The sequence below is a fragment of the Epinephelus lanceolatus genome, chromosome 23 (assembly GCF_041903045.1).
Source record: "Epinephelus lanceolatus isolate andai-2023 chromosome 23, ASM4190304v1, whole genome shotgun sequence".
In the NCBI taxonomy this organism is placed as follows: Eukaryota; Metazoa; Chordata; class Actinopteri; order Perciformes; family Serranidae; genus Epinephelus; species Epinephelus lanceolatus.
Window position 1 is genome coordinate 36,345,227 of NC_135756.1, and position 24,030 is coordinate 36,369,256.

Sequence of the window (24,030 nt, forward strand, 5' to 3'; positions counted from 1 at the left end):
TCTGCTCCATCAGTGCCGTGCTCGATTATAATTGTCTCGGACTTGGGTCGGCTTTGGTCAGGAAAATGCGGCCCAAGCCGCGCTATGGTGTGCTCACCCGTGTGTGTGTGTGTGTGTGTGTGTGTGTGTGTGTGTGCGCATCAGGATGAAACTCGTGTGGTGTGCTGCTGCTGAAATATGACTGCCGCTGCTAGTTGCATATAGGGGAAATACTGCTCTTTTTGGTATGAGTTCTTCTGGGTCATCATGTTTTTCTTCAGCAATGTGTACAGTTGCTTCGCTTTCAGGACTCTCTCCGGCAGCCATTCTCGCCTCTCAACTTTTCTCTAGGCTCTCACTCTAGCCGGTTCTAGCACACCTGTGGTGTGCAGCGGTGAAATGGGTCCCCGCTGCATACAGCAGATTCACAATATGCGTCTCAACTGGGTTTTTCACCTCAGTTTGCAACACATGGCCTCTCGTCTGTTTACAGTCAGCTCTGTGTACTGTCATGGATACGTTGTACACAAACCAGCTAGCCAAAAGTTTGCTGGGCTGTGGTAGACATGTATGCCCAAAAAAAAAGCCCACATTTAGGTTGGAAGGAGAAACACACCTACTTTGAAACATTATGAAAGACTTGGATATCAACAGGTTTTGGGATATGCTCAAATAACACCTACCTTTACAAGAAGCTGGCTGGACTATTTTGATGCAATGAAGTAAATTGACAAGTGGCTCCAGCTGTACTACTTTTCTATATTTTGACATAATAAACAACACGTAAGGCCACATTAATCGCACGGCCGCATGTCAACAGGAATATTAGTGGAATAGTCATTTTCATTAGCCATGTAAACAGCTTAGTAGGAATATTGCCTTTTTCAGAGCAAGGAAAAAAACAGACTACTTTGTCCATGTAAATGTTCTTGGTAATGGATGGAATAATCAAAACTATACCTTCAGGTCTCAGGTTGGGTTTTCAAATTTGGCAGCACAAGTTAGGTCAGGCCTTATGGCCCAGCTTCACTGCATGAACTTATTGCAAACTGATTTAGGGAATTTGCACCAGTAAACTAAAATACCAACTTAAATGAGTCCTGCATTGTTATGTAATTATATGGCCCTGTCTTGTTGAGGCCCTGTGTCAAAACTAGGGATACACAATATTGGATTTTTTGTTGATATCCCATATGCCGATATATAACATCTTATTAGGCCGATAACCAATATTGACATATCCACTTTTTTCCCCAACTAATTTTAGTGATCATCAAGTCTCTCCTGTTGTGGAATTAACATCATATTATATTATTACTCTTATAGTCATGGCCCACCAGCAGATGGAGACATGAAATAGAATGCTTTTCAATGTATGTGATATTTATTCATTGTGCAAAACAAGAAAAAGCATGTTGGCTGATTCTGATTGTTCATTTTAAAGCCGATATCAGCCAATACCAATGACGTGTCAATATTATTGTGCATCCCTTAGCAAAGCCTAGTTTTCATGCTTTAATGTTACATCATATTCCATACTATAGTGACAGCGTATGTGTGTACATTAAGCAGAAAATGGAAAATGGCTATGCTCTCCATTCACAGAACATATTTATATTGTCGATCGAAAGATCAGCGGTTCGATCCCGGGCTCCTCCAGGCTGCATGTCGAAGTATCCTTGAGCAAGATACTGAACCCCAAATTGCTCCCGATGGCTGTTCCATCGGGGTGTGAGTGTGTTAAAACTGAGTAGCAGGTGGCACCTTGTATGGTAGCCTCGGCCACCAGTGTATGAATGTGTGTGTGAATGGGTGAATGTGACTCGTAGTGTAGAAAGCGCTTTGAGTGGTCACTAGATGACTAGAAAGGCGCTATACAAATGCAGGTCCATTCAAGTTATTAAAATGACCACCGTTATCTGCTGCAGCATCAGTGTTATAAACACATTAGTTATTAAGAAAAACTTAAAATTGTGTTACAGTTGGCCCAGGTCTCCCCTATCTAAAAGTACTGAGTTTTCAGAATAATGAGAAACATTATGAAAATAACTTAGTGCCTGAAAATAATTACTTAAATAATTTCAAAAAAGTTGCTCATTAAGAGACTTAAATTTTAAAATAACATTAACATTAATTAAGAGACAAAATCATTTATTTTTGTTTATATTGTGAAGAATTGTAAAATGTCCCTTTTACAAGGTAGTTCAGACATTGACAGTGACGATGTGTTGTTGAATGTTTGCATCAAAAGTTCGTATAGCCCACTTAGTGTGACGACCTGAGTGACTTGGAAACCTATTCAGATGGAAACACTCACCCATTCAGAGGCAATGAAAAGGGTCATGGTAATGCTAATTATGTGTTTGAGCTCTCTCACCTTCCAAGATAAACAGGACCACATTATGTCGCATTAGTGAAAGTACTTCACTCCTTTTCAGTTAAACTCTGCAGGCTACATGCAGCTTGACCATCATTGCGGCTGCGTGTGAGGATGAAATGCCAATTTCAGCCAGTGATCTCTCACTGACTGACTGACTGACAGCCTCATCCAAGTGACATTTTACAATTCTTCATATTTAAAACTAACGAAATTCATTAGTTTAGTGACATTTTACAATTCTTAATAAAATATGAAGAACTGTAAAATGTCACTTCCATGAAGCTGCTCAGACATCAAAGGTAAGGCGCACAATAAGTGCACTTATTCCTGAAGCATCGCCAGAGCTTGTTTGACATTCATCCATTTTCTCCCGTACATAATTAGGCTACACAATCCAAATCCCTCTCTCTTCCTCTTTTCTGTCTGTCTGTCTTTCTGTCTGTCTGTCAAAACTAGCTTGCATTTCGCAGAGAGATGTTAAGAGTTTTACTGTGACAAAGTTACAAGCATTTGAAAATGGCAGGGGGGTAAAAATGACCCCTTGGCGGTTCAAGTGTTAATAAATAGTAATAGACATTTTATTACAAATTCCTCTTGCATCAGGTCTTGTGAAATATCGCTTCCATGAATCTGTTTAGACAGACAGCGACAGATCAATGAGGTGAAGCCGTGCTGCGTGCGGCAGGCAGAGCGTGTACAGAGCATTGTACAGTGCAAATGTCAAAATAATAATAAAGAAGCAAGCTGTTTTTATCTAACGAAAGATTCTGCGTCAGTCCATATTTGTTGGCGTGTAGTCTTTGCAAAACAACATTTTCGCTGAGGTTAAAAAAATCCTCTTGTCTTTCGCACATTCTGTAAACGGAGTGGGGTGGTAAACTCAGCCGCTAAGATTAATGATTTAAACGCAGTTTTGTTCTTGCTGTACTATCGTTTGGTTCCCAGCCATATCACTTTAATTTTCATGCCACTCTTCTGAATAACAAAACGCTGAAGCATAATATTTATGACTTATGATATGGTAGCCTGATAATCATTAAATATGCTCTGTGTGGGAAGCTCTCTCCATAATAAGAGGCGCAGTAAACTGCCTCAGCTTCCACACTTACTGCTCCTCCTGATGGATAGACAGACCATTGCAGCTGGTTTCTACAAATTAAACTTAGGGGCGTTACCAGTCGGCCCCGTATGCTCTACGTCATCTCGGGGGATCTCATTAGAGCTATGAGCCCAGCCACTTAATGACAGGGACCTGTCACGGATCGATCAGGGCTCCACCGTGGACCAAATGGAAATTTGAAGTGGCTGCATCTGTACCTAGTGTAAGTACATTGTTTGGCAAAAAGGCATTTATGTATCCAACTCCTTACATGTGGAATCTTGCACAGAAGGACTAAAGTTGCACTCATTGGTTCCTCACAGCCATTGTAAAGCACTATTGCAGGATTTTTGTACGCAGTAATCTATATGCCAATGTCAGGGTGTATTTCAGCTGGTCTTTGTAATCATGTGTAGTTGCCCTGTTTTTTTTGTTTGTTTGTTTTTATGCATTTTTTATAGTCCACTTAAAGCATATATTAACATACTTTTTGACTTTTCTTTGTAGTGATCTCATTTTATGTTTATATTGCTTGTTTTAGAGCTGTATTTTTTTGTTTTGTATTTTTGTTCTATGTTGTCTGTCTGTAACTTATGTTGCTGCCTATCTTGGCGAGGATACTCTTAAATGAGATTTTTTTTCTGGTTAAAAAGGTAAAATAAAATAAATTCATTTATTCATCAAACCCTTATTTAAGACTTGGAAAATATGTTAAGGGAGACCCTCAACTGATTGGACAAACCGACTGCAGCCATGTATACAAAGAGAGTAGCCTACTGAAACATCGGCTGCCACAGAACAGAGAGGGGAGAGGGCCTGAGATGAAGATGGACTTTACAGTTTTTGAGTTTCTTAAAAAAAACTTCAGACTGCTGCTTGGGAATGTCATTTGTGTCAATATGAACCATAACATTGTGGACGTATGGGTGTTTGCCAAGCATTGACAGGATAAACTGGATGGGGTTAGCAAAAATATTGGGCCCATATGGTGCATAATCCTCAATAAAGTTGTATTTAATCAAAGCACCATCATTCTGGGGCTTGGGGGTATTATTTCACAATGGGTACTGGACTCTGGGTCTATCATGAAGCTGTCATGGTCTATGACTGCTGTTTATACGGCACTTTATGGGAACTTGGAGGTGAGGATATACACAGCGCACTGAGGGCCATAAGTTGTGAGGGTCAGAACTGATCTAACACAACTTTTTTGCCTGTGGCCCTCTGAATTTGTTAACCCTGCCTTGTAGATTCAAACTGTTGTACACCGTCTGATGTCTCCCTTTGCCACCTCTCAATGTGTCCTGCTCTGATCCCAACATGTGATCTGGCTGCATTCATACCTGCATTCACAGCTGTCCACTCCTCACATTTGACTGCCAGTGACTCATCCCAGTGACTGTCTGTGTTTGCATGCAAGCACATAACATGTGGAACTGCGCCTGTATATAAACATGTCCGTGTGTGCACATTTTGCATGCATTCATACATACCAATGAGCAGTGGTTCTGGGCTATTTATAGAGCAGCTATATTAGCTCACTGTATGTGTCAGCTGCTGCTCTCAAAATGGCCACAGAAAGCACGAACAACAGCAGGAAAACTAGGTGGCAAAGTAGGTAGAACAAATGAAAGTGCCTGCTCACAGCCTCAAAATGTGTGTGTGTGTGTGTGTGTGTGTGTGTGTGTGTGTGTGTGTGTGTGTCAGCTCTGGGTGTGTGACAGGCTGCTAGCTGCAGGGCAATTTAGTCGTCAAACAGGTCCACAAAATATACATGAACGCAAATGTGCACAGGGAGCTAGAGTTGCTCATAACCATGGAAAGGCTGCACACACACACACACACACACACACACACGTTCACATGCAGCACCCCAACAAGTAGAGCCTGTTCAGCGAAGGAGACCAGCCGCTGAGTCACACTTGCTTGTCAAACTTGTGTCCCACTGACAGCAAAGACTCGTGCCCAAGCAAATCCCTCCATTGTAGTGTGTGTGTGTGTGTGTGTGTGTGTGTGTGTGTGTGTGTGTGGGTGGGTGTGTGAGAGTAGAGACTAAGAGGGAAAAGGGTGAAGGGCGAGAGCATGACTGATAGAAGGAGAAAGCCTCAACAGCAGTGAGAGAAAGTCAAGACTGTGTAGCTATCCATTCACACTGGTTGTCTGTGTGAGTCTGACAGGATGGGCAAACAGAAATGTATTCCTCCAGCAGGGCAGAGAGGCAGGGAGGCAGAGGGACAGAAAGGCACAGGGAAAGAGAGGCAAAGAGGCAGAGAGGTGGGCGTTGATGAAAGCTAAGGGAAATCTCTGTGCCTGCCGACCAAACAAAGCAGCCCCTCACTCCCTGAGATTCAAAGTGCTGCTCTGCCTCTCTGCATCTATCACTCTTCCTATCGCTCTTTTTTTTTCTGTCTCGACACATTCCAACTCACTTGATGAAGCAGCGAGCTCCCTCGAATGTGTATCCTTCCTCCCATCCTGTTGGTAAATCTGTGAGGACGGGAAGGGAAAAGAAAACACAAGACACAGAAACATAAGCAGCTGTGCAGACAGATATGAAGCTGACAGCATGCACACACACGCACGCAGACACACACACCTGCACAGCAATGCAGTGTCTGGATCACAAATAGCTCGTTTGGCTTGTGCCCTTTAACGCAATTCCGCGCCCCCTCCCCAATAACCAGAGCAGATATCGCAGGATTACTCAATCATTGTGCGTCGGTGCGTGGACTGCTCAGCCTCCAGCTGTTTGGATACACTGCTGATCTGCATGTTACGATGCCTTCCCACACGCCATGCCTTCCTGTCGCGGCAGATGTGTCTTTCATTTTTGAATATCGGCTTTGCACTGACGCACTGCATTGTTCTCTCAGCAGCCTCGGTTGCCTGTACGTGCTCAGAAAACACTGAGTTTCTGCAGCGCAGCGGGTTTCAGTGGGACATATGTCAGATGTCACTGCAGGGAATCGGCTCCGAAATCGGTTCACGCCTACGTGACGGAACTTTTAAAAAGTGTGTCGCAAAGTGTCCAGGTGGAGCGAGCCAGAGAAGGTGGGGAGGGGGGACGCTGTGCGTAATGGGCCGCCAAAGGAGAGCAGAGAGGGGAGCGGAGGAGCAGAGGAGGCTGTTGCTTTGCTGCAGAGAGAAGAAATCTACCCTCATCGTCTTTCACGGCTCTCTGCAACTTGTCGTCCCTTTTTCTTCTGCACTGTGACGCGGTAAACCTTTCCCAGGTGCTGCGTGCGCGCGCGCGTGTTTTCACAGGGATAGAGGTGGAAAAACACATTGTTAGATTGTTTACCTGGAGTTTTTCTGTGCCCCGTGATTACAGCTTCTCCAGTAACAGGATGTAACCAGGTTGTGCTCTTTGCTTCTTCGCTGTTGGTGGAAGAAAACGGGGAAAAGGTGAACAGAGAACGCGAAAAAAGACAAACAGGAAAAATACGTTGGACTATTACGCAATGCGTATCCATAAATCCGTGTGTCCGCGTGATATTTACTTGATGAAGAATATGCGTCCATCCCGAGTCACCCCATAACTCCAAGAAGAGGGAAGGCAGGAGAGCCAGTCCGGCTTAGGATCGGCCGCCATGTCTAGCTGAGAGCTCCACTGCTCTGGATTACTATACACAGTGGCTGGAGTGCGCGGCGCCGTGCCAAGCGCGCGCACGCACAATCCCTCTCGCGCGCCTGCATGAGACAGGAGCGCGCCTAAGGAATAAAGACACAAGTAATGGTTTTCTGCCAAGTGAGGGCAGGCGATGGGGTATTTTTTGGCAAATGTCCGCATGGGTGGGAGACTAAATTGGCCAAAATTAACGTTCACTATTAGTGTGATTCCTGCATGCGCTGTCAGAGTGGCTTTGCAGTTCATAATCAGTCAACCAATAAATCAATCAGTATACAGTAAACAATATTCAATATCAATTAAAATTAAATCAAGACTGAATAAAAATGTGAGTAATTAAAATGCAGAGACACGTACATGATAAAATGCTAAAAGAAATGGGTTTAAAAAATGATGAGGTACAACATTATGAGCTGTATGTATATGTTTCTCAAAAAACGGCAGGTGGTTATGTACAGCATATGTGTTTGTATATGTAAAGATGGTAAGAGTATAAAGTTTTGTGTTTCTTTCTCTTCTTTGAACATACAGCGGGTTTACAGTGTGTATGTGTGACGGCCCACCCGTCTGGCTTCCTATGTTGTTCTGCTGGCTTCCTCTTGCAGGAGCTAACAACTAGCTGCACCTGCGGTGGGAGTGGCAAAAGGCACAAAAGGGGAGAGTTTAATTTAGGTTAACACATGCTACAGCACTGCATGCCAATGGTGTAAATATCACAGTGCAACCAGTGAAGAGTGCCGCAACCCAGACGCTGACAGGGGCCCATGTACTAAGGTGAAGTTTAGCTGCTCGGAGAAATCAGTGGTGGTCCAGGGCAGGCTGTTAAGCCCCCTCTCCACCAAGCACCCTCTACTGTTCATGGGATACAACGAATCAATGTGGCAACTGCTATCACACCTTTAGGCTCTGCACACGCATATGATGTTATTGGTTGAAGGTCATTAAGCAGCTCTCTTATATTCTACATGCATTCCAATATCCCCTTTACTTTGCCTGGCAATCTAATGACCTTTACCATGAACCCACTCCACAAGAGCTTTCTCCTCATTTCACTGAAGGCCCTGACACACCAAGCTGACAGTCACCCCTCAGTCAATATCAGGCCGTGTGTGAGCGTCTGTTGCCTTAGTTTTTGCGGTGTGTCCTGTACCATTGGTACTAGTTGGCCCTTGTCTGCTTTTTTCTGCCAATTCAGCATGATGAATGAGTATGAATGATGAATCAGCAGTGGAGACGACAGAGCCCATCAGTGAATGAAATCACTCTGATTGGCAGTTCAGCGCAGAGAAGAGAAACAGAAGTGAGGAAAGTAAACAAAGAGCTATAGTCAAGAGGGCATAGAATCTAAACAAACTTTTATTAGGTAAGATAATTTTTTTTAGCTGTTGAGCTCCTTAGCAGAAATAGTAGCACACAATACATAGCTTTTGCTCTTTTAATATCTGTTTGTCTTGTTAATGTGCTAATTGGCTAACAAGTGTAGAGTTCATCCTGTCAGTTTTCCGGTTTGGCACATGTTCTAGTTGGCTGTACTCTTTTTTTAAAGATATTTTTTTGGCCATTTTGCCTTTAATGGACAGGACAGGTAAGTGTGTGAGAGAGAGGGGGGATGACATGCAGCAAAGGGTCGCAAGCTGGATTCGAACCCAGGCCGCTGCGGCAACAGCCTTGTACATGGGGCGCCTACTCTACCACTAAGCCACCAACACCCCTGTCAGCTGTAGACTTTGCGGTGTGTTCATGTGCAACTTTCTGCCCAAGACACCGGTACAGTCGGCCTATATCACTGCAAGTTCTTTGATGTCGGTTTGGTGTGTTAACAATCATAGGTACAAGTCATCTTACCTTGTTTGAAAGACAAATACTAATTCACATACTACACAGCAAAATCAGCAATGCTAATTCAACACTTTGAAAGTGTCTATATTGGTCCACACTACATAGAGTAAATTCAATCAGGAGAGACGTTTTTATAGTAAAAAGAATATTTATTAACATTTGCATATAGGAATTCGATATGTGAATAGTCTTTGGTAAATAGACCCCTTATAGATGGTATGATTTAAGGAAGGTGATGAATCCATAGTTGAACAGGGAAGGGATTTAATATTTTGCAGTGGCATCCTGATTGGCTGAGAGAGGTCGTGGCAAAGTTTGATTGGATTAGTAAAAGAGTGAATACCCATAGTCAGCTAATTGGAGGAAGCAGTGGCAGTGGGAGTGGGATGGAGAGAGTTATGAATGAACACAAAGTCTTAAAATAAGAAAAGAGGACAATAACACAAAGAGGCTTGTAGTTCAAGTAAAATTGTATTATGATCCTTTACACCAAAGCATTTGCTTTACAATAACAATGGACAATCAGTCTTGAAACAACACAGGTCACACAATATGGCAATGTGGCAATATGTATGTTTTTTCATCCATCTCATGGGAAAACTGTTTGTCAAATTGACTGTAACAAATCAGCTCCTCAATAGAAATGACAATATGAATCAGCTCTCTCCTCAACACAGTAAGAATTAAAATGCTCATCAAAATAAAGTGTCTCAACTCCACAAGTCAAAATAAAAGCCTGACCTTCATTTATTATGATGTTATTGACCCTTCCGAAAACAGGAATTTCCATATTTGTCCTGATACAAACAAATGCATCAATTTGATACTCAGTTCCATAATTCTTTACCCAATTAGTTGACACATCAGAGTATGCATTCACATTTAACACTGAACTTAAAGTCTCACTACCCTCCAACCAATCAACAGTTTCCTTCCTCACTGGACAAAACTCAAACCTCTGAAAATAATTTTTTTCCAGGGATAAACTAACTGTCTCTTGTGTTATTTTACTAATGTTTTTGAAATATTTTTCAAATTCTTAACAGATCTCCTAAAAATTATGTTTGGCCTCAAACCGGACCTATTTTACGAATACACCTTGGATAATGTATCATAAAATGATGCTTTGGAATAAATCTTCTCTCAGGAAACAAAGATTTGAACAGTTTGTGGTGATCATTTATCAGATTCTTCAAATAATATGTCTTACCATTATTGACAACTGGCAAAAACACAATATTTACTATCTGAATCAAGAGGAGGAGCAGGTTCCACTAACAGTTATTTCTTTCAGCTACATCATCAAAAATAGGGGGAGCAGACACCATGACTGGATAGAATTTAATCGAAGATCTTTGCTGCCTCATCCATTTTAAACCCACATGGTCTTTGGATCCCCTGTGACAATGTTTCCAAGGATAGATACTTCTTATTGACAAGGTGTTGAAAGACAAGTTTCAATTCATACTGCACTATCTTCAAGCAAATCATGCATAGTGTCAACTGCGTAGTTATTGGAGGAGTGGAAAAAAAATGAATGTATTGAGAAAGCATGTCTTTTTTACATCAGATGCTGATGGCAACATAGGATCTTCTTTTAGTGCTGCACAATGTTCTGTATGGATTTCTTTTGTACGAAAAATCAAGCCAGGGTTGTCTTCAGTGAGGACAGACTGAAACTCTTCCTTTGTGGCTAAACAAAATCTACAACAATGTGTTGCACTGAAAGACTCAACATAACCAAATAGTCCATGTAAACCTCACATATCTTCATAAAATACCTTTTTCATGTTGTTTGGCCTGCAAGAAACTCTCACATTATTCACTGTTCTTGAACATTGACTTCAGGGTTCCCAAGATGGGTACATACACAAATTTATCTGTTACAGGAATCTGATTATAAACACCTACTGTTTGATCTCTGCTTACATAAAATCTTACCACTAGAATGTATTCTACAGGGGTATCTATTTCTCACTTTTCCCTCAAAGAACTTTTGACACTTTGCTTTTGTGTTCAAGACTGAGAGGGATTTTCTAAATTGTCAAAACAAATTTCCACCTTATTTTCCAAATCTGTATCTCGATTTCCCGAGATCTCTGAGAGAACCGCCTCTCTTGCTTGTGTGTGATTATCATTTACAAGCTCTTCCATTGATTCTACCATTGCTTGTACTGTGCTCTCAGCAACACCTGGTGCTTGTAACTGTGCAACAACAGAACAACACATGTTCAACAAATTATGCTTGTCAACAGAGGCCTGGGCGGTCACTGGAGTGTCTCTACAGACTACTTGTGAAGTTGAAGGCTAATCATATTCTTGAGTGCCCACATCGTCAACAGTATTTGCTGAAACAGTGTCCCTGTGTAAATGAATATGGTGTTTCTTGAACCCTGAAGAAGTGCAAAATGACGATGAATCCTTGTTGTCCACATTTCAAACGTAACGTATGTATATGTATTGTGTATATGTATCACCTCAAGTATCAAGTGTGCAACAGCCTTGCTCTGAGCTTCTTGACTCTGGGACTTTTCTTGGCACTTCCCATGTCCATGTTGAATACTGTCATTTGGATAAACGTGTGTGTAGGAGCTGTTGAGGGATTCATGGTAGTTCACACTGATGTGCCTTGAGGAGCTTGTCAAAGGCTGTCAGGGATGTCTGCACCTCGCAAGGGATGGCCTTGTAGTTAACTATGTCAGAACTTCTAGATCTTGTTCCTTTGTTCACCAACACACAGGAGGAAGGGCTGTTCAGGATCCAAACTTCAAAGGAAGGTGTCAACACTGGCCCCAATCTGCAACATAAACATGAGGAACCATAAGAAAACATTAAAATGGCCTATTTAGCTAGTAAAATCAAATGTGCCCCCAACAAAAGCAGTGTCATAACAGTGGTATAAAAAGCACACTAAAACATGGCATACCCTTAGATATCTCACAACATGACTGACTGCTTCATGTGAGCTGATTTTAGCAATCTTCTTGTGGCCTTTTGAGGTACAGCTAAGTAGGTGAACCATCAGTGGAATGCTTGACAGGTCACTGTCCCAGCCTAGGGGCAAACTGGAAGAAAGCATGAGAACAAAAAAAAAAAGAAAAAAAAAGACAGCTTGTCAGAAACATTTACAACTGAAAATAGCCGCAAAGAAATCCAGATTATGCCTGAGACAAGATTTAAACCTTTCAGATTATTGTAAGTAAAAAAAAAATATTTTAAAGAGAATGAGCCACGCTTACTAGAATAATCAGATTTTTGCTGCACAGACAAGGTCTTCAGTATTTTAGGTTTTTGTACCCTGCCAGGACCCGAGGTTTGAAGTAAGTGGGCCATTTTGCCAAAAATCTGCCAGCAACTTTCTCTCCAAACATCATGGTGAAATATGGTCAATCTACAGAGAGACACTTAAGTCCTTGCAACCCCTCCCAGCCATAAAACCATCCACAAATGAAATTCCAATCCTTTTATGGTTGTACAACTAAAAGTGTATACCTTGCATGATAATTGTTCACTTTAAAAATAAGTATAAAGTCCTCCTTCACTCAAAAAAGTTTTTCTCCTTGTTCCTACAATTGAATATTTAAGCTTCACCTTGTAGAATGATGTATGTCCAGAGTCTGACAATAGAAATCTGTTTTCTGTCCCAAGGTGAGATTGTACCCAAATGAAGCACACTGAGGCAGGCAGACAGTTGGTAATGACTTTTATTGTTTACACAGATAACCAAAAGTTCAGGGGTCTTTAAGTTTAACTTGATTGAAGTTCCAGCGGTGAGTGAATGTGGCAAGAGCAGGCAGGGAATACTTGAAAGCAGACTGTACAAAGTGGACTGTACCATAGTGCAGGGGGGTCTCTCCTGAGGCTGGTAGTGAGGTGAATTCAGATGTAGCTAGCAGAACCTGGAGAACTGAGGGATGCAGGTCTGGTGTTGCACCATGCAGCCACAGAGCCAAGCAGACGGGAATCAGGAAGGCGGCAGACAGGAATCAGAGTCACAAACAGAAGGCTGAGGTGACTACCAGGGCAGAGATGATGGAGGCAGGTCAGGAACAGGCAGGGTCAGTGCCGGGGAGGCAAACCAAGGGTGAGTGCTGGAATGTCTTGCATGGAGTTTGAAGAACAATCTGACAAAGAGGGTGTGTGCTGACTTGCAGGGTTCAGGTGAATGGAAATTTTCCAGGAGCAGGTGAGTACGGAAGACGAGAACGGCCGCGTATTTCTTTTTTTTTTTGTGCACTGTTATCTCGTGATAACGACTTATTATTTCATTATCTCGATATAACAAAGATTATCTCATGATAATGAATTAATTATTTCGTTATCTCGACATAACAAAGATTGTTTTCTCGTGATAACGAATTAATTATCTCGTTATCTCAATATAACAAAGATTGTTTTCCCGTGATAATTGTCAAGTCTGATGATTGCGCACTGGTTAATGTGATTGTCTTGATTTCAGCCTACAAGAGCTGCCGTGGTCCTGCTAGATGCCTCCTACTGCTGCTGTTATCATTAGTCACACTTCTACTGTAATTATACACATATGATTATTGTCACATACCGTATATTTCCAAATAGTCGCCCGGCAGCAAATAGCCGCCAGGCACCTAATAGCCGCTGGGGGTTTGACCCCATTTTGCGTATTAAACGCCGGGTCCGATTAAACGCCGGGGTGATTATTTCCTCATTCAGGGAGAGAGAAGCTTGCGAGGGCTGCTCTCTCCCTGCCTGCAGGGCTGTCCCTCATTGAGGGACTGTTTGCGCTTTTATGCACGGGTCGGTGGTGAAGTGGCGCACATGACTCGTGCAACGGACAGACGGACGGACGGACGGACGGACAGACAGCCACATATCTAAAACAGGTAATACATCTGGCTACATCTTTCCCACATCAAATATCCGTGATCACCTACACCCACGTGCGTAAAAGCGCACACAATTCCGTGTCCTCTCCCCGCGGATGCTGTGATTTGATGGCCCGGTACTCATTGTAGCCCACTCTTATAAGACCCAATAATAATAATAATAATAATAATAAGCTACTGTGGACCTGCTTTTCAGCTAACTCCTCTGGTAATTTTATTAAAAGGCATGGCATATAGGTCCACAGTAGGTTATTATTATTATTATTATTATTATCATTATTATTATTATTATTATTGGGTCTTATAAGAGTGGGCTACAATGAGTAGCCTACGGGGCCATCAAATCACAGCACTTGACAATTATCATGGGAAAACAATCTTTGTTATATCGAGATAACGAGATAATTAATTCGTTATCACGAGAAAACAATCTTTGTTATATCGAGATAACGAGATAATTAATTCGTTATAATGAGAAAACAATCTTTGTTATATCGAGATAACGAAATAATAAGTCGTTATCACGAGATAACAGTGCACAAAAAAATAAATAAATACATGGCCATTCTCGTCTTCTGTAGGTGAGGGAGAGAAGCAGACTGTGACATTTTCACCTTCATCTGCTAGAATTGGAAAGTTACTCTACCAATTAAAAATCTAATTTTGGATTTTTGTAGCAGGCCTACAAGCATAATATTTGACATCACAAATAGTGTGGAAGTCAGTCCTAGTCCAATGCAATTTACAGAAGTGTGATGTTGAAACCTAAGGCCCCACACACTGCACTTATGCTGAGAATGAACTTCACAGTTATTTAGGAGACATCTTGTGTCCAACAGGAAAACGAAACCCAAGCATTGATTTTTTTGATGATTTTTTTTCTCTTTTTAACCTGTTTTTAGTAAGCCTCTGATCCAGAAAAAAATTCTTTCATCATTTTTTATTTTTTTTGAGGAATCTCTGGAAACGTTGCAAAATTGCAACAGCGGGTCTTAGTGGTTACAAATATCACCACTTCACTTTTAACAAAGTGCAATTATTATTAGGCATTGATCACTCAATAAAATCAAAACATGCATCTTAAAAATGTATTTAACATGAAACAGTTTCATACAGAGCATCCATCCATCCATTCATCCATCCATCCATTTACATCTGCTTATACGGGGCTCGGTTACAGGGGCAGCAGGCCGAGCAAAGCACTCCAGATATCTCTCTCCCCAGCAACGCTTTCCAGCTCCTCCTGGGGGAACCCAAGGCGTTCCCAGGACAGATGAGATATGTAATCCCTCCAGTCTGTTCTGCCTCGGGGCCTCCTACCAGTGGATGTGCCTGGAACCCCTCCAGCGGGAAGCACCCAGGAGGCATCCTGATCAAATGCCCTAACCACCTCAACTGACCCCTTTCGACGTGAAGGAGCAGCAACTCTACTCTGAGCTCCCTCCAAATGTCACAGCTCCTCACCCTATCTCTAAGGCAGAAACTCATTATCGCCGCTTGTATCCGCGATCTCATTGTTTCCATCACTACCCAGAGCTTATGACCATAGGTGAGAGTTGGGACGTAGATGGACCGGTAAATCAAAAGCTTCTCCTTCCGGCTGAGCTCCCTCTTCACCAGGACAGACCAGCACAGCGCCTGCATCACTGCAGACGCTGCACCGAACCATTGATCCATCTCACGCTCCATTCTACCCTCACTCATGAACAAGACCCTGAGATACTTGAACTCCCTCGCTTGAGGCAGTAACTTTCCCCCAACCCGCAGAGGGCAATCCACTGGTTTCCGGCAGAGAACCATTGCCTCCGATTTGGAGGTGCTGACTCTCATCCTGACTGCTTCACACTCAGCTGCCAACTGCCCCAGTACATGCTGGAGATCACGGTGTGATGAAGCCAACAGAACCACATCATCTGCAAAAAGCAGAGATACAATTCTGAGGTCCCCAAACCAGACCCCTTCCTCTCCCCGGCTGGGCCTTTAAACTTGCACTGCTTAATGTTAGATCTCTAGCTAAAAAGACTTTCTTAGTTAATGACATCATCACTTCTCACAAACTGGACTATATCCTACTAACAGAAACCTGGCTTGATCAAACTGGTAATAAGGAACTTATTGAAACATCTCCTGATAACTACAACTTTGTACACTGCACACGGATCAGTAGAAAGGGAGGGGGGTTGCTGTCATATATAATGACTTATTTAAGTGTAAATCTGTGTCTTTTGGCAATTTTCCGAGTTTTCACGCTGATAACGGTAGCAACTCAGAAGCAAAACAATTAATCACTTTATCAGAGTCTTGATTTTAGACAACATGTCACTGGCTCTACCCATACTAAAGGTCATACACTTTATCTTATCTTTTCAAAAGATCTTGATATTGCAATAACAGATGTTTTAGATGTTGCAATATCTGACCATTACTGTATTTTCTTTGATGTAACATGCCCTGTTGAACAGACAACTACTGATAGATACATTAACAAACGTTTCATCAATGCTGATACAACTAACACTTTTATTAATGAGTTTTCAAAGTATACATTACCCACCTTGTCGTCATGTGATGCTATGGTTGACAATTTTTCTAATCTTATGTCTCAGATTATTGACCACATTGCTCCTGTCAGAACTGTAAGAATTCATGGACCACCAAAAGCACCTTGGAGAAGCAATGACAAAGTTAAGATTGCAAAAAGAATCTGCCGGAGAGCTGAACAGAAATGGAGAAAAAACAAATTACAAATTTTGATTTTGAGGTCTATAAAACTGCACTTTACAGTTACAATGAAGACATGAAATCTGCCAGACAGTCCTACATTTCTCAGCTGATCAACAATAATCATAATAATGTCTCATTTCTATTCTCCTCAGTTGATAAACTAATTAATCCATCCAAATCTACCCCTCTTGATTTTCTCTCCACAACCAAATGTAATGAATTTGCTGTTTTCTTTCAGGAAAAAATCGTACATATTAGAAATAACATATCAAATTCTTCATCTGGCTCCGGCTCACCCTTGCATCAAATTACTTCCATGAGCGCTATGTCTTCATTCTCACCTGTTAACTGCAGTGATCTGCTTGAGGTCATTCAGCACCTGAAATCTAGCACCTGCTCTCTTGATTCCATCCCTACCAAACTCTTCAAATCTGTCTCTCATTGTCTTATAAATAGTGTTGAAAATATCATTAATAACTCCCTGCAGACTGGCACTTTCCCTGCTTCTCTCAAGCATGCTGTAATATCACCTGTATTAAAGAAAAAAACAACCTAGATCCATCTGTAATTAATAACTATATACCAATATCCAATCTTACTTTCCTCAGCAAAATTCTTGAAAAAATTGTTTACAAACAACTGGATGACTATCTTACAACAAACAACATTTACGATACACACCAATCAGGTTTCAGAGCCAATCAAAGGTTGTAAAGGTTATCAATGACCTTAAGATCCACAGCAACTCTCAGAGAACCTCAATCCTAGTATTGCTTGATCTCACTGCTGCGTTCGACACTGTGGATCATGACATCCTAAGTCAGAGACTTCATGTCTCCGTTGGCTTAGCAGGTCCTGTCCTGAACTGGTTCTCATCCTACTTGAAGGACAGGAGCTTCTCTGTCACAATTGGTAGTTTTACATCAAACAAATCAAACATCTTCTCTGGGATCCCACAAGGGTCAGTTATTGGGCCACTGCTCTTCAATTTGTACATGCTCCCACTTGGTTTTATCATAAAGAAACATAATATTTACTACCATTCTTATGCTGATGATACACAGTTATACATTTCACTTTCCTCCGATGACCTCAGTCCTATGAACAGATTAATTAATTGTATTAATGATATTACTCACTGGATGTCCACGAATTTCTTACAGCTGAATACAGACAAGACTGAGATTCTCCTAGCTGGTCCAAAAAGTCAAAGACAGATAATCTCCCCGCACTTGGAATCACTGTCTCTGAAATGCAGTGAGCAAGTCAGAAACCTTGACATTATCTTAGACACTGATCTCAATTTCAAAAATCACATCACTAATATCACCAGGACAGCATTCTACCACCTGAAGAATATATCAAAACTTCGAGAATATATGACTCAAACTGACTTTCAGAAACTGGTTCATGCCTTCATCTCAAGCAGATTAGACTATTGCAACGCTCTATTCGCAGGATTATCCAAACAATCAGTAGGACGCCTCCAGCTCATTCAAAACGCAGCAGCCAGAATCCTCACACTTACACATAAATTTGATCATATTACTCCAATACTGAAATCCCTTCATTGGCTCCCGGTACAGTACAGAATCTCCTTCAAAATCCTGCTAATAGTCTATAAAGCACTTAATGGTTTGGCTCCTCAGTACATCTCTGACTTGCTCACTGCATACAACCCAGTCAGGCCTCTCAGGTCATCAGGCAGAGCTCTTCTAGTTGTACCCAAAATTAGGGCGTGCGTACCTGCGTGTGTGTCCGTGTCTGTGTGTGTGTGTGTCTAATCATATGGCTGACGACAGTTAGACACTAGTCTATCACCGGCCAACCAGGAGACTTCATCAAACGCCCAGACAGGGATCGGTACTGAGACCCGGTATTAAACAACCCAAGTCACGTTTAATCAGCACCATAATAACAGTAAGCTCCACCATTATCGGCGTTACTTTTTAAAGTTTCGGTTTCACGTATCATCATTCTGCAGCGGTGGGGCCGCAGCGCAGATGAAGGGAATATAACGTTAACTTCAAGATTACTCTAGTTAACGACAGCTACGCTTGTTACTGTGAGTAAGTGCGATAAAACCTCTGCTAGCCAAGCCAATACTTTATCAATACATGTGATCAGCATGTAGAATATTTCAATCTGCTCTGTCCACAGTCTCTCATTCACCACTATTATAGTTTATGATCGCGGTCGACACAAGCACATCGCGCTCTCGGTGCTAACTGCAAAGTGTTAAAGACAAACTAAAATGAAAGCTGTCTGTATGTAGGCTAACACTTTATCTGAGGCAGCCGACCTGCAGACATTGAGTGTCCTCAGAGCAGGATGAATGACTGATACTGTTGTTTGTCTTCATGCTGAGATAAGATCTATCTATCTATCTATCTATCTATCTATCTATCTATCTATCTATCTATCTATCTTCACTGTATATACTGTATATTTTCTGTTAACCCCAGCCCTAAAACCCATATCTTGCCATAGCTGTGCCTTCTGAGGTGGCACAGTTGTTCTATTGGCTTATCACCCAGGGATGGGGCCTTTTGTGTGAAAAAGTGACGTCCATTGCAGCCCATTGTAATGTTTTTGCAACACTGACAAAAATCCCTCTAAATCATGTGTATTATACATTTTTGAAAAGAAATATTCAAGTTTTCTAACACTAAACATCTTTAGAATAAAGGAAAAATACTACAGGTCTAATAGTACTAATACTGTAAAATTGTTGAAATTGATCCAAAAGAGAGAGCTGGGGGGTCAGTAAGAGGCAGCCATGTTGTTTAAAGCCATGTTGTTTAAAGGAATGTGGTATGTCTTCCAATATTACATTTTCCCACCAAAAATGTTATTTTAAAATTCTCGGGTGCTGGGATATGTAGTGGTCGCTACATTCAATCAGGGATAGTCACTGCTAGACAGTTTCAAATAGATGTTGCAATTTTGCAACTGTGGGTCACTGAAAGTTAAGAAATTAATTAACTTTGCATATTTATAGATTCTAGAATTTGTAATGAAGTAGGAGTAGATGCCTTTTTTTCACAAAAGGCTAAATTATTTTGTTAAAATCCTTAAAATAACATCTACTGGTGGCTGGTGGCTTCAAGTTTATAGGCTACATCATACTTGTGTAATACTGAGAAACTTTCCACTTTCAGCAGATTAATGTGTAAACATCCTTCAAGTCTCAAACTCACAGCATACACAGCATTCTGCACACTGAAGCCCAAACATCCAACTGTAGGAACAAGAAGAAAAACATATTGAGATCATAGAAAAGTTCCTGTAAAATCCAGACAGAAAAACAAAGCACAGAGTCATAGCACTACAGGGCAATTATCCATCCATTTTCTAACCGCTTCATCCTCTTGAGGGTCGTGGGGGTGCTGGAGCCTATCCCAGCTGACATTGGGTGAGAGGCAGGGTACACCCTGGACAGGTCGCCAGACTATCACAGGGCTGACACATAGAGACAAACAACCATTCATGCTCACATTCACACCTACGGACAATTTAGAGTTGTCAATTAACCTAGTCCCCAATCTGCATGTCTTTGGACTGTGGGAGGAAGCTGGAGTGCCCGGAGAGAACCCATGCTGACAGGGGGAAAACATGCAAACTCTGCACAGAAGAGCTCCCACACCCAGGATCAAACCGGGAACCCTCTTGCTGTGAGGCGACAGTGCTAACCACCACACCACTGTGCCATACAGGGCAATTATACTGTAGATAAAGTTAAGACCGTGCACATACTTCACGTCATAAATTGTAATATAAACCATCAATTTACAACCTTACAAATTTACAATATACAAACATCCATTTTCTGAGTATATATCTCTGATGTTGGGAAATAAAGTGATGATGCCATGAGCATATTTTGTTCGCACATAGGCTGGTGGGATCCTCCTGTAAAAGAAGAAAAAAATATTATTTTTCAACTTTTAAACATATTGAAAAATGGAATCAGATTTGTGTAAATACAATCAAATAAAATAATTTGAGAGGGAACACACTCTGGAAAAAAACATGCCCACACAAGAGGTTTGAGTCAGACCTGCAAACAAAAGTGAGGCAGTGCAAATGAGAGCAAGTGGCGTAACAAGCTGACAGTGAGAGCATAAGTCTGATCAATGAGAAAGCAGCAGAGGGAACTGTTAACACAAGGACATTTAAAAAAGGCTAATACAAATAACTACATTTGACTACACAAATAATTTGTTTGCAAGTTAGGAGCTTTACATTTAAGATGAACAGTTTCAATGATTTTTATTCTCATTTGTGTGTTTGATATTTAAAAAGTTTTGTTTGATTATATTGACATGAATCTGATTCCCCATAAAATTAATTTATATTGTATTCATACAATACCAGACCACAATAGTTAAATTGCTTTAACTACTGAACATGGTTCTGTGACAGCTATACTCACAAACTTTTGCTCAACTGTTTTCAAAATGGACACCAATAACAGAGTATGTTTTTAGAAATATAAAAGGACCATTAAAAGCTTAGCCATAAAGCTCAACCATGTCAGCCACCAGTAGGTTTACCACCCGTTAATGTTTTTGTTTTTTCATATTCGTCCCATTATTTTTCTCCCCCCAGCTTAGACTGGAGAACATCTCTCATCATCTAAAAGATAAAGAATCAGAAAGGTAGTCATCATGTTAGCCTTGCCTGCAACAAAACCACAGCTTATCTACACAATATCTTTATGCTTGAGGATTAATAACTCATTTAACTTACAAAACTGGATGTAGCTACATACACACACTGATTCCAAATCAATGTGGGCTCTTTTCACTCCACTCTTTCTCTTAAGAATTATTGTTGCATCTGATGAATCAGACATCACAGAGGATGAGGCTTCCTGAAAGTTGTGACTGTGTTATGATAAGTTATTAGTCTTCCAGGAGCAGAGTTGCAAGACAATTAAAAGAAACACACACAGAAACACACAGACAGACAGACAGACAGACACACACACACACACACACACACACACACTATAATTATTAATTATCATAATGACCTCTTTTTGACTTCACTATGCTTGTCACCATTACAGTACTTCTGCAGGATGACCTATGTTTTAGCTAAGTCTTACCTGTGGACCTTTCTGTGGACACCATGATGGTAAGTTCCCTGCATGTAAAAGCTCCTCAAACACATTTGCATCCACTTCTGTCCCTGATTCATTTGTCAAGTGCAACTCGGACTGTAGTGGCAGGGCCGCAACCGGACAGGCAAACTAGGCAATTGCCTAGGGCCCCAAGCTGGAAGGGGGCCCCCAGAGACGGCTGACATTGGTCCATATCAATGACAATATGATGGAAACCTTATAGACACTGCAACAATGACAACACATTGGAATCCCCCCTAATGGATCCCCCTACTAGCTGCTGCTTGTGAGTGGCTAAGTAGTGTGACCAGATGTCCCGCATTGTGCGGGACTGCACAGCATTTCTGTCTCTTTTCACGCGTCACGCAAATTGAAACCATGTCCCGCATGATTGGTTGCCACCCGTGCTAGCATTGTTGGAGTACTGTAGTACTACGGTACCTCATGGTACCACTACTGTGGGATAAGTTCAAAGTGCAATCCCAAGAGCAGGGCCGTCGCAACCGGACAAGCAAACTAGGCAATTGCCAAGGGCCCTGAGCTGGACAGGGGCCCCCAGAGACGGCTGACATTGGTCCATATCAATGACAATATGATGGAACCCCTATAGACACTGCAACAACATCTTTTGGTTGAATTAGATTTAACATGAGTTGAAATGAGTCTATAGTTTTACTCTCAACTCTAACACTGAAAATACAACACTTTTGATTTTGCGGTGTTCTCAGTTATTCTTTGTGGCTATAAAACTCCACCATTAGGCTACATAACAGTCTGGACATCTACCTTCTACAATAATGCACACGCAACCATCACTAAGCAGGTATCAGTGGCATAAGGTAGTTAAGATGGGCCCCAGTACAAGCTATTATGATGGATCCTAGTAGATTTTGCATCGAAAGAGCTTGCGTGTATTTTATAGTATCGTCACATGATCAAATACAGACTTGATGTTGCACAACATCAACATACATATTACCAATCATCGCTGCAAACCTGTATATGACAAAAAGACCAAATGAAATAAATTATTGATTAAATGCAATGCAATGCAAAATAGTTTATTTATAGTTTATGTAAGATGAACATATAATTTTGTCACCTCTCGTCGCCTTGTCTTGTAGTTGCACATGAACACAACAAACTGATGGCCAACAAACGCGTACACATGTTTTGCGCCGGTGTCGGACGACATATCCCTCCATACAAGCAGACTGCAGACATCTGCAGTCATCACTGAGGAAGAGAAACCGGAGGACCATCTTGACGCAAGTTAGCACATGAACAACACAATCCAATTTTGAAAGAACAGAGCATATTTACTGTGTGTTAGTAAACAATAAGACAAAAAAAAAATCAAGAAACGTTTCTGCTAAAGAGCTCAGTGAATAAAGGAAAAATAATCTCACTGCATATATCAAGTTTGTTTTGACCTCACGCTCTCTTGACTTTAGCTCTTTGTTTACATTTCTTTCTTCTGTTTCTCCTCTCGGGCACTGAGCTGAACTGACAATCAGAGTGATTTCATTTGTAAATGGGATCCGCTGTGCTGATGCCGATTCAACAAGAGGCTACATCCTCGAATCCATTAAAGGATTGTTCCAATGTCAAAGATCCTAGTTCCACAGAGGACCGAGTCCTTCCTTCAGAGAAATTTAAAGATGCGTGTGTGTATCCGCAGTAGACATTAAGTATCCACAATTCTTTGACTTGAAGAATTGAAGGAACTGAAGGCAGAGCCTCTTCAATGATACACACCTGGGCACTTCCTAGCCTGTTCCAATGTGTTCACCAAATGCTAGGAGGGGGTCTTGCCTAACCTCCTAGGACCCGACTTGGAAGGACCCATCCTACAAAGGAAGCATCCTTGAGAAGCACTAATTGTCAGCTTTAATGGCTACATGTGAGTCTAAACAGCCATGGATGTAAACTGTAACTTGATTGGCTTTTGGAGGCATACTGCTATAATGTGTTATTTGAAGCATCCAGCATTCATTTACAGTTCTACACTAGGCCTATATATTCAAATTTTTCATTTAATTTGTCACTGGTCTTTATATTTATGTAATGATGTTTCTCTCTATCATGAACACTGGAGTATTGTTCTTCATGAAAAAGATGGAGCACAGCTCTTGCGCAGTTTAACAGTATTCATGCATGCATTAAACATATCTTTAGTCAGTGGCAGAGCTGCCTAATTGCACAACCACTTCTCAGCAGTCAATCAACAATATCCTTCAAAAGCATGAACAGTTTAATCCTAAAATCCTACTTTTCTGCAGTAGAGCTCCAATGAGAGCTCAGTAATGAGGGGCTCCTTCAGGAGGCCCTGCCCATCACTGATGAAAGGGAACTTATTTTGGAGCTGACTGTTTGTTCACATATTGA

The 24,030-nt window shown here is 41.4% G+C and overlaps 2 protein-coding genes across 19 annotated transcripts in view; both read right to left on the reverse strand.

Moving 5' to 3' along the window:
- LOC117245778 (pleckstrin homology domain-containing family A member 5-like) overlaps nucleotides 1-7,402 on the reverse strand; it is a 623,723-nt gene extending 616,321 nt beyond the window's left edge. For 6 of the 18 annotated variants that reach the window (XM_078165309.1, XM_078165311.1, XM_078165310.1 and 3 more), the window contains exons 1-3: nucleotides 6,959-7,379; nucleotides 6,760-6,836; nucleotides 5,888-5,945 (exon numbers count right to left, since the gene is read on the reverse strand). In XM_078165309.1, coding sequence (XP_078021435.1) covers nucleotides 5,888-5,945; nucleotides 6,760-6,836; nucleotides 6,959-7,332 — 509 coding nt within the window. In that variant the 5' untranslated portion in view covers nucleotides 7,333-7,379. Of the gene's footprint in view, nucleotides 1-5,887; nucleotides 5,946-6,759; nucleotides 6,837-6,958 lie in introns of all 18 variants that reach the window. The other 12 variants (XM_033609289.2, XM_078165320.1, XM_078165319.1 and 9 more) reach the window with 7 other exon arrangements.
- Nucleotides 7,403-9,377: 1,975 nt separating this feature from the next.
- The window catches only part of LOC144461808 (uncharacterized), a 277,361-nt gene continuing 262,708 nt past the window's right edge, over nucleotides 9,378-24,030 (reverse strand). Inside the window, exons 4-5 of the transcript XR_013490442.1 lie at nucleotides 11,852-11,990; nucleotides 9,378-11,722 (exon numbers count right to left, since the gene is read on the reverse strand). The gene's annotated coding sequence lies outside the window, so the exon portion shown is untranslated. The remainder of the gene's footprint in view (nucleotides 11,723-11,851; nucleotides 11,991-24,030) is intronic.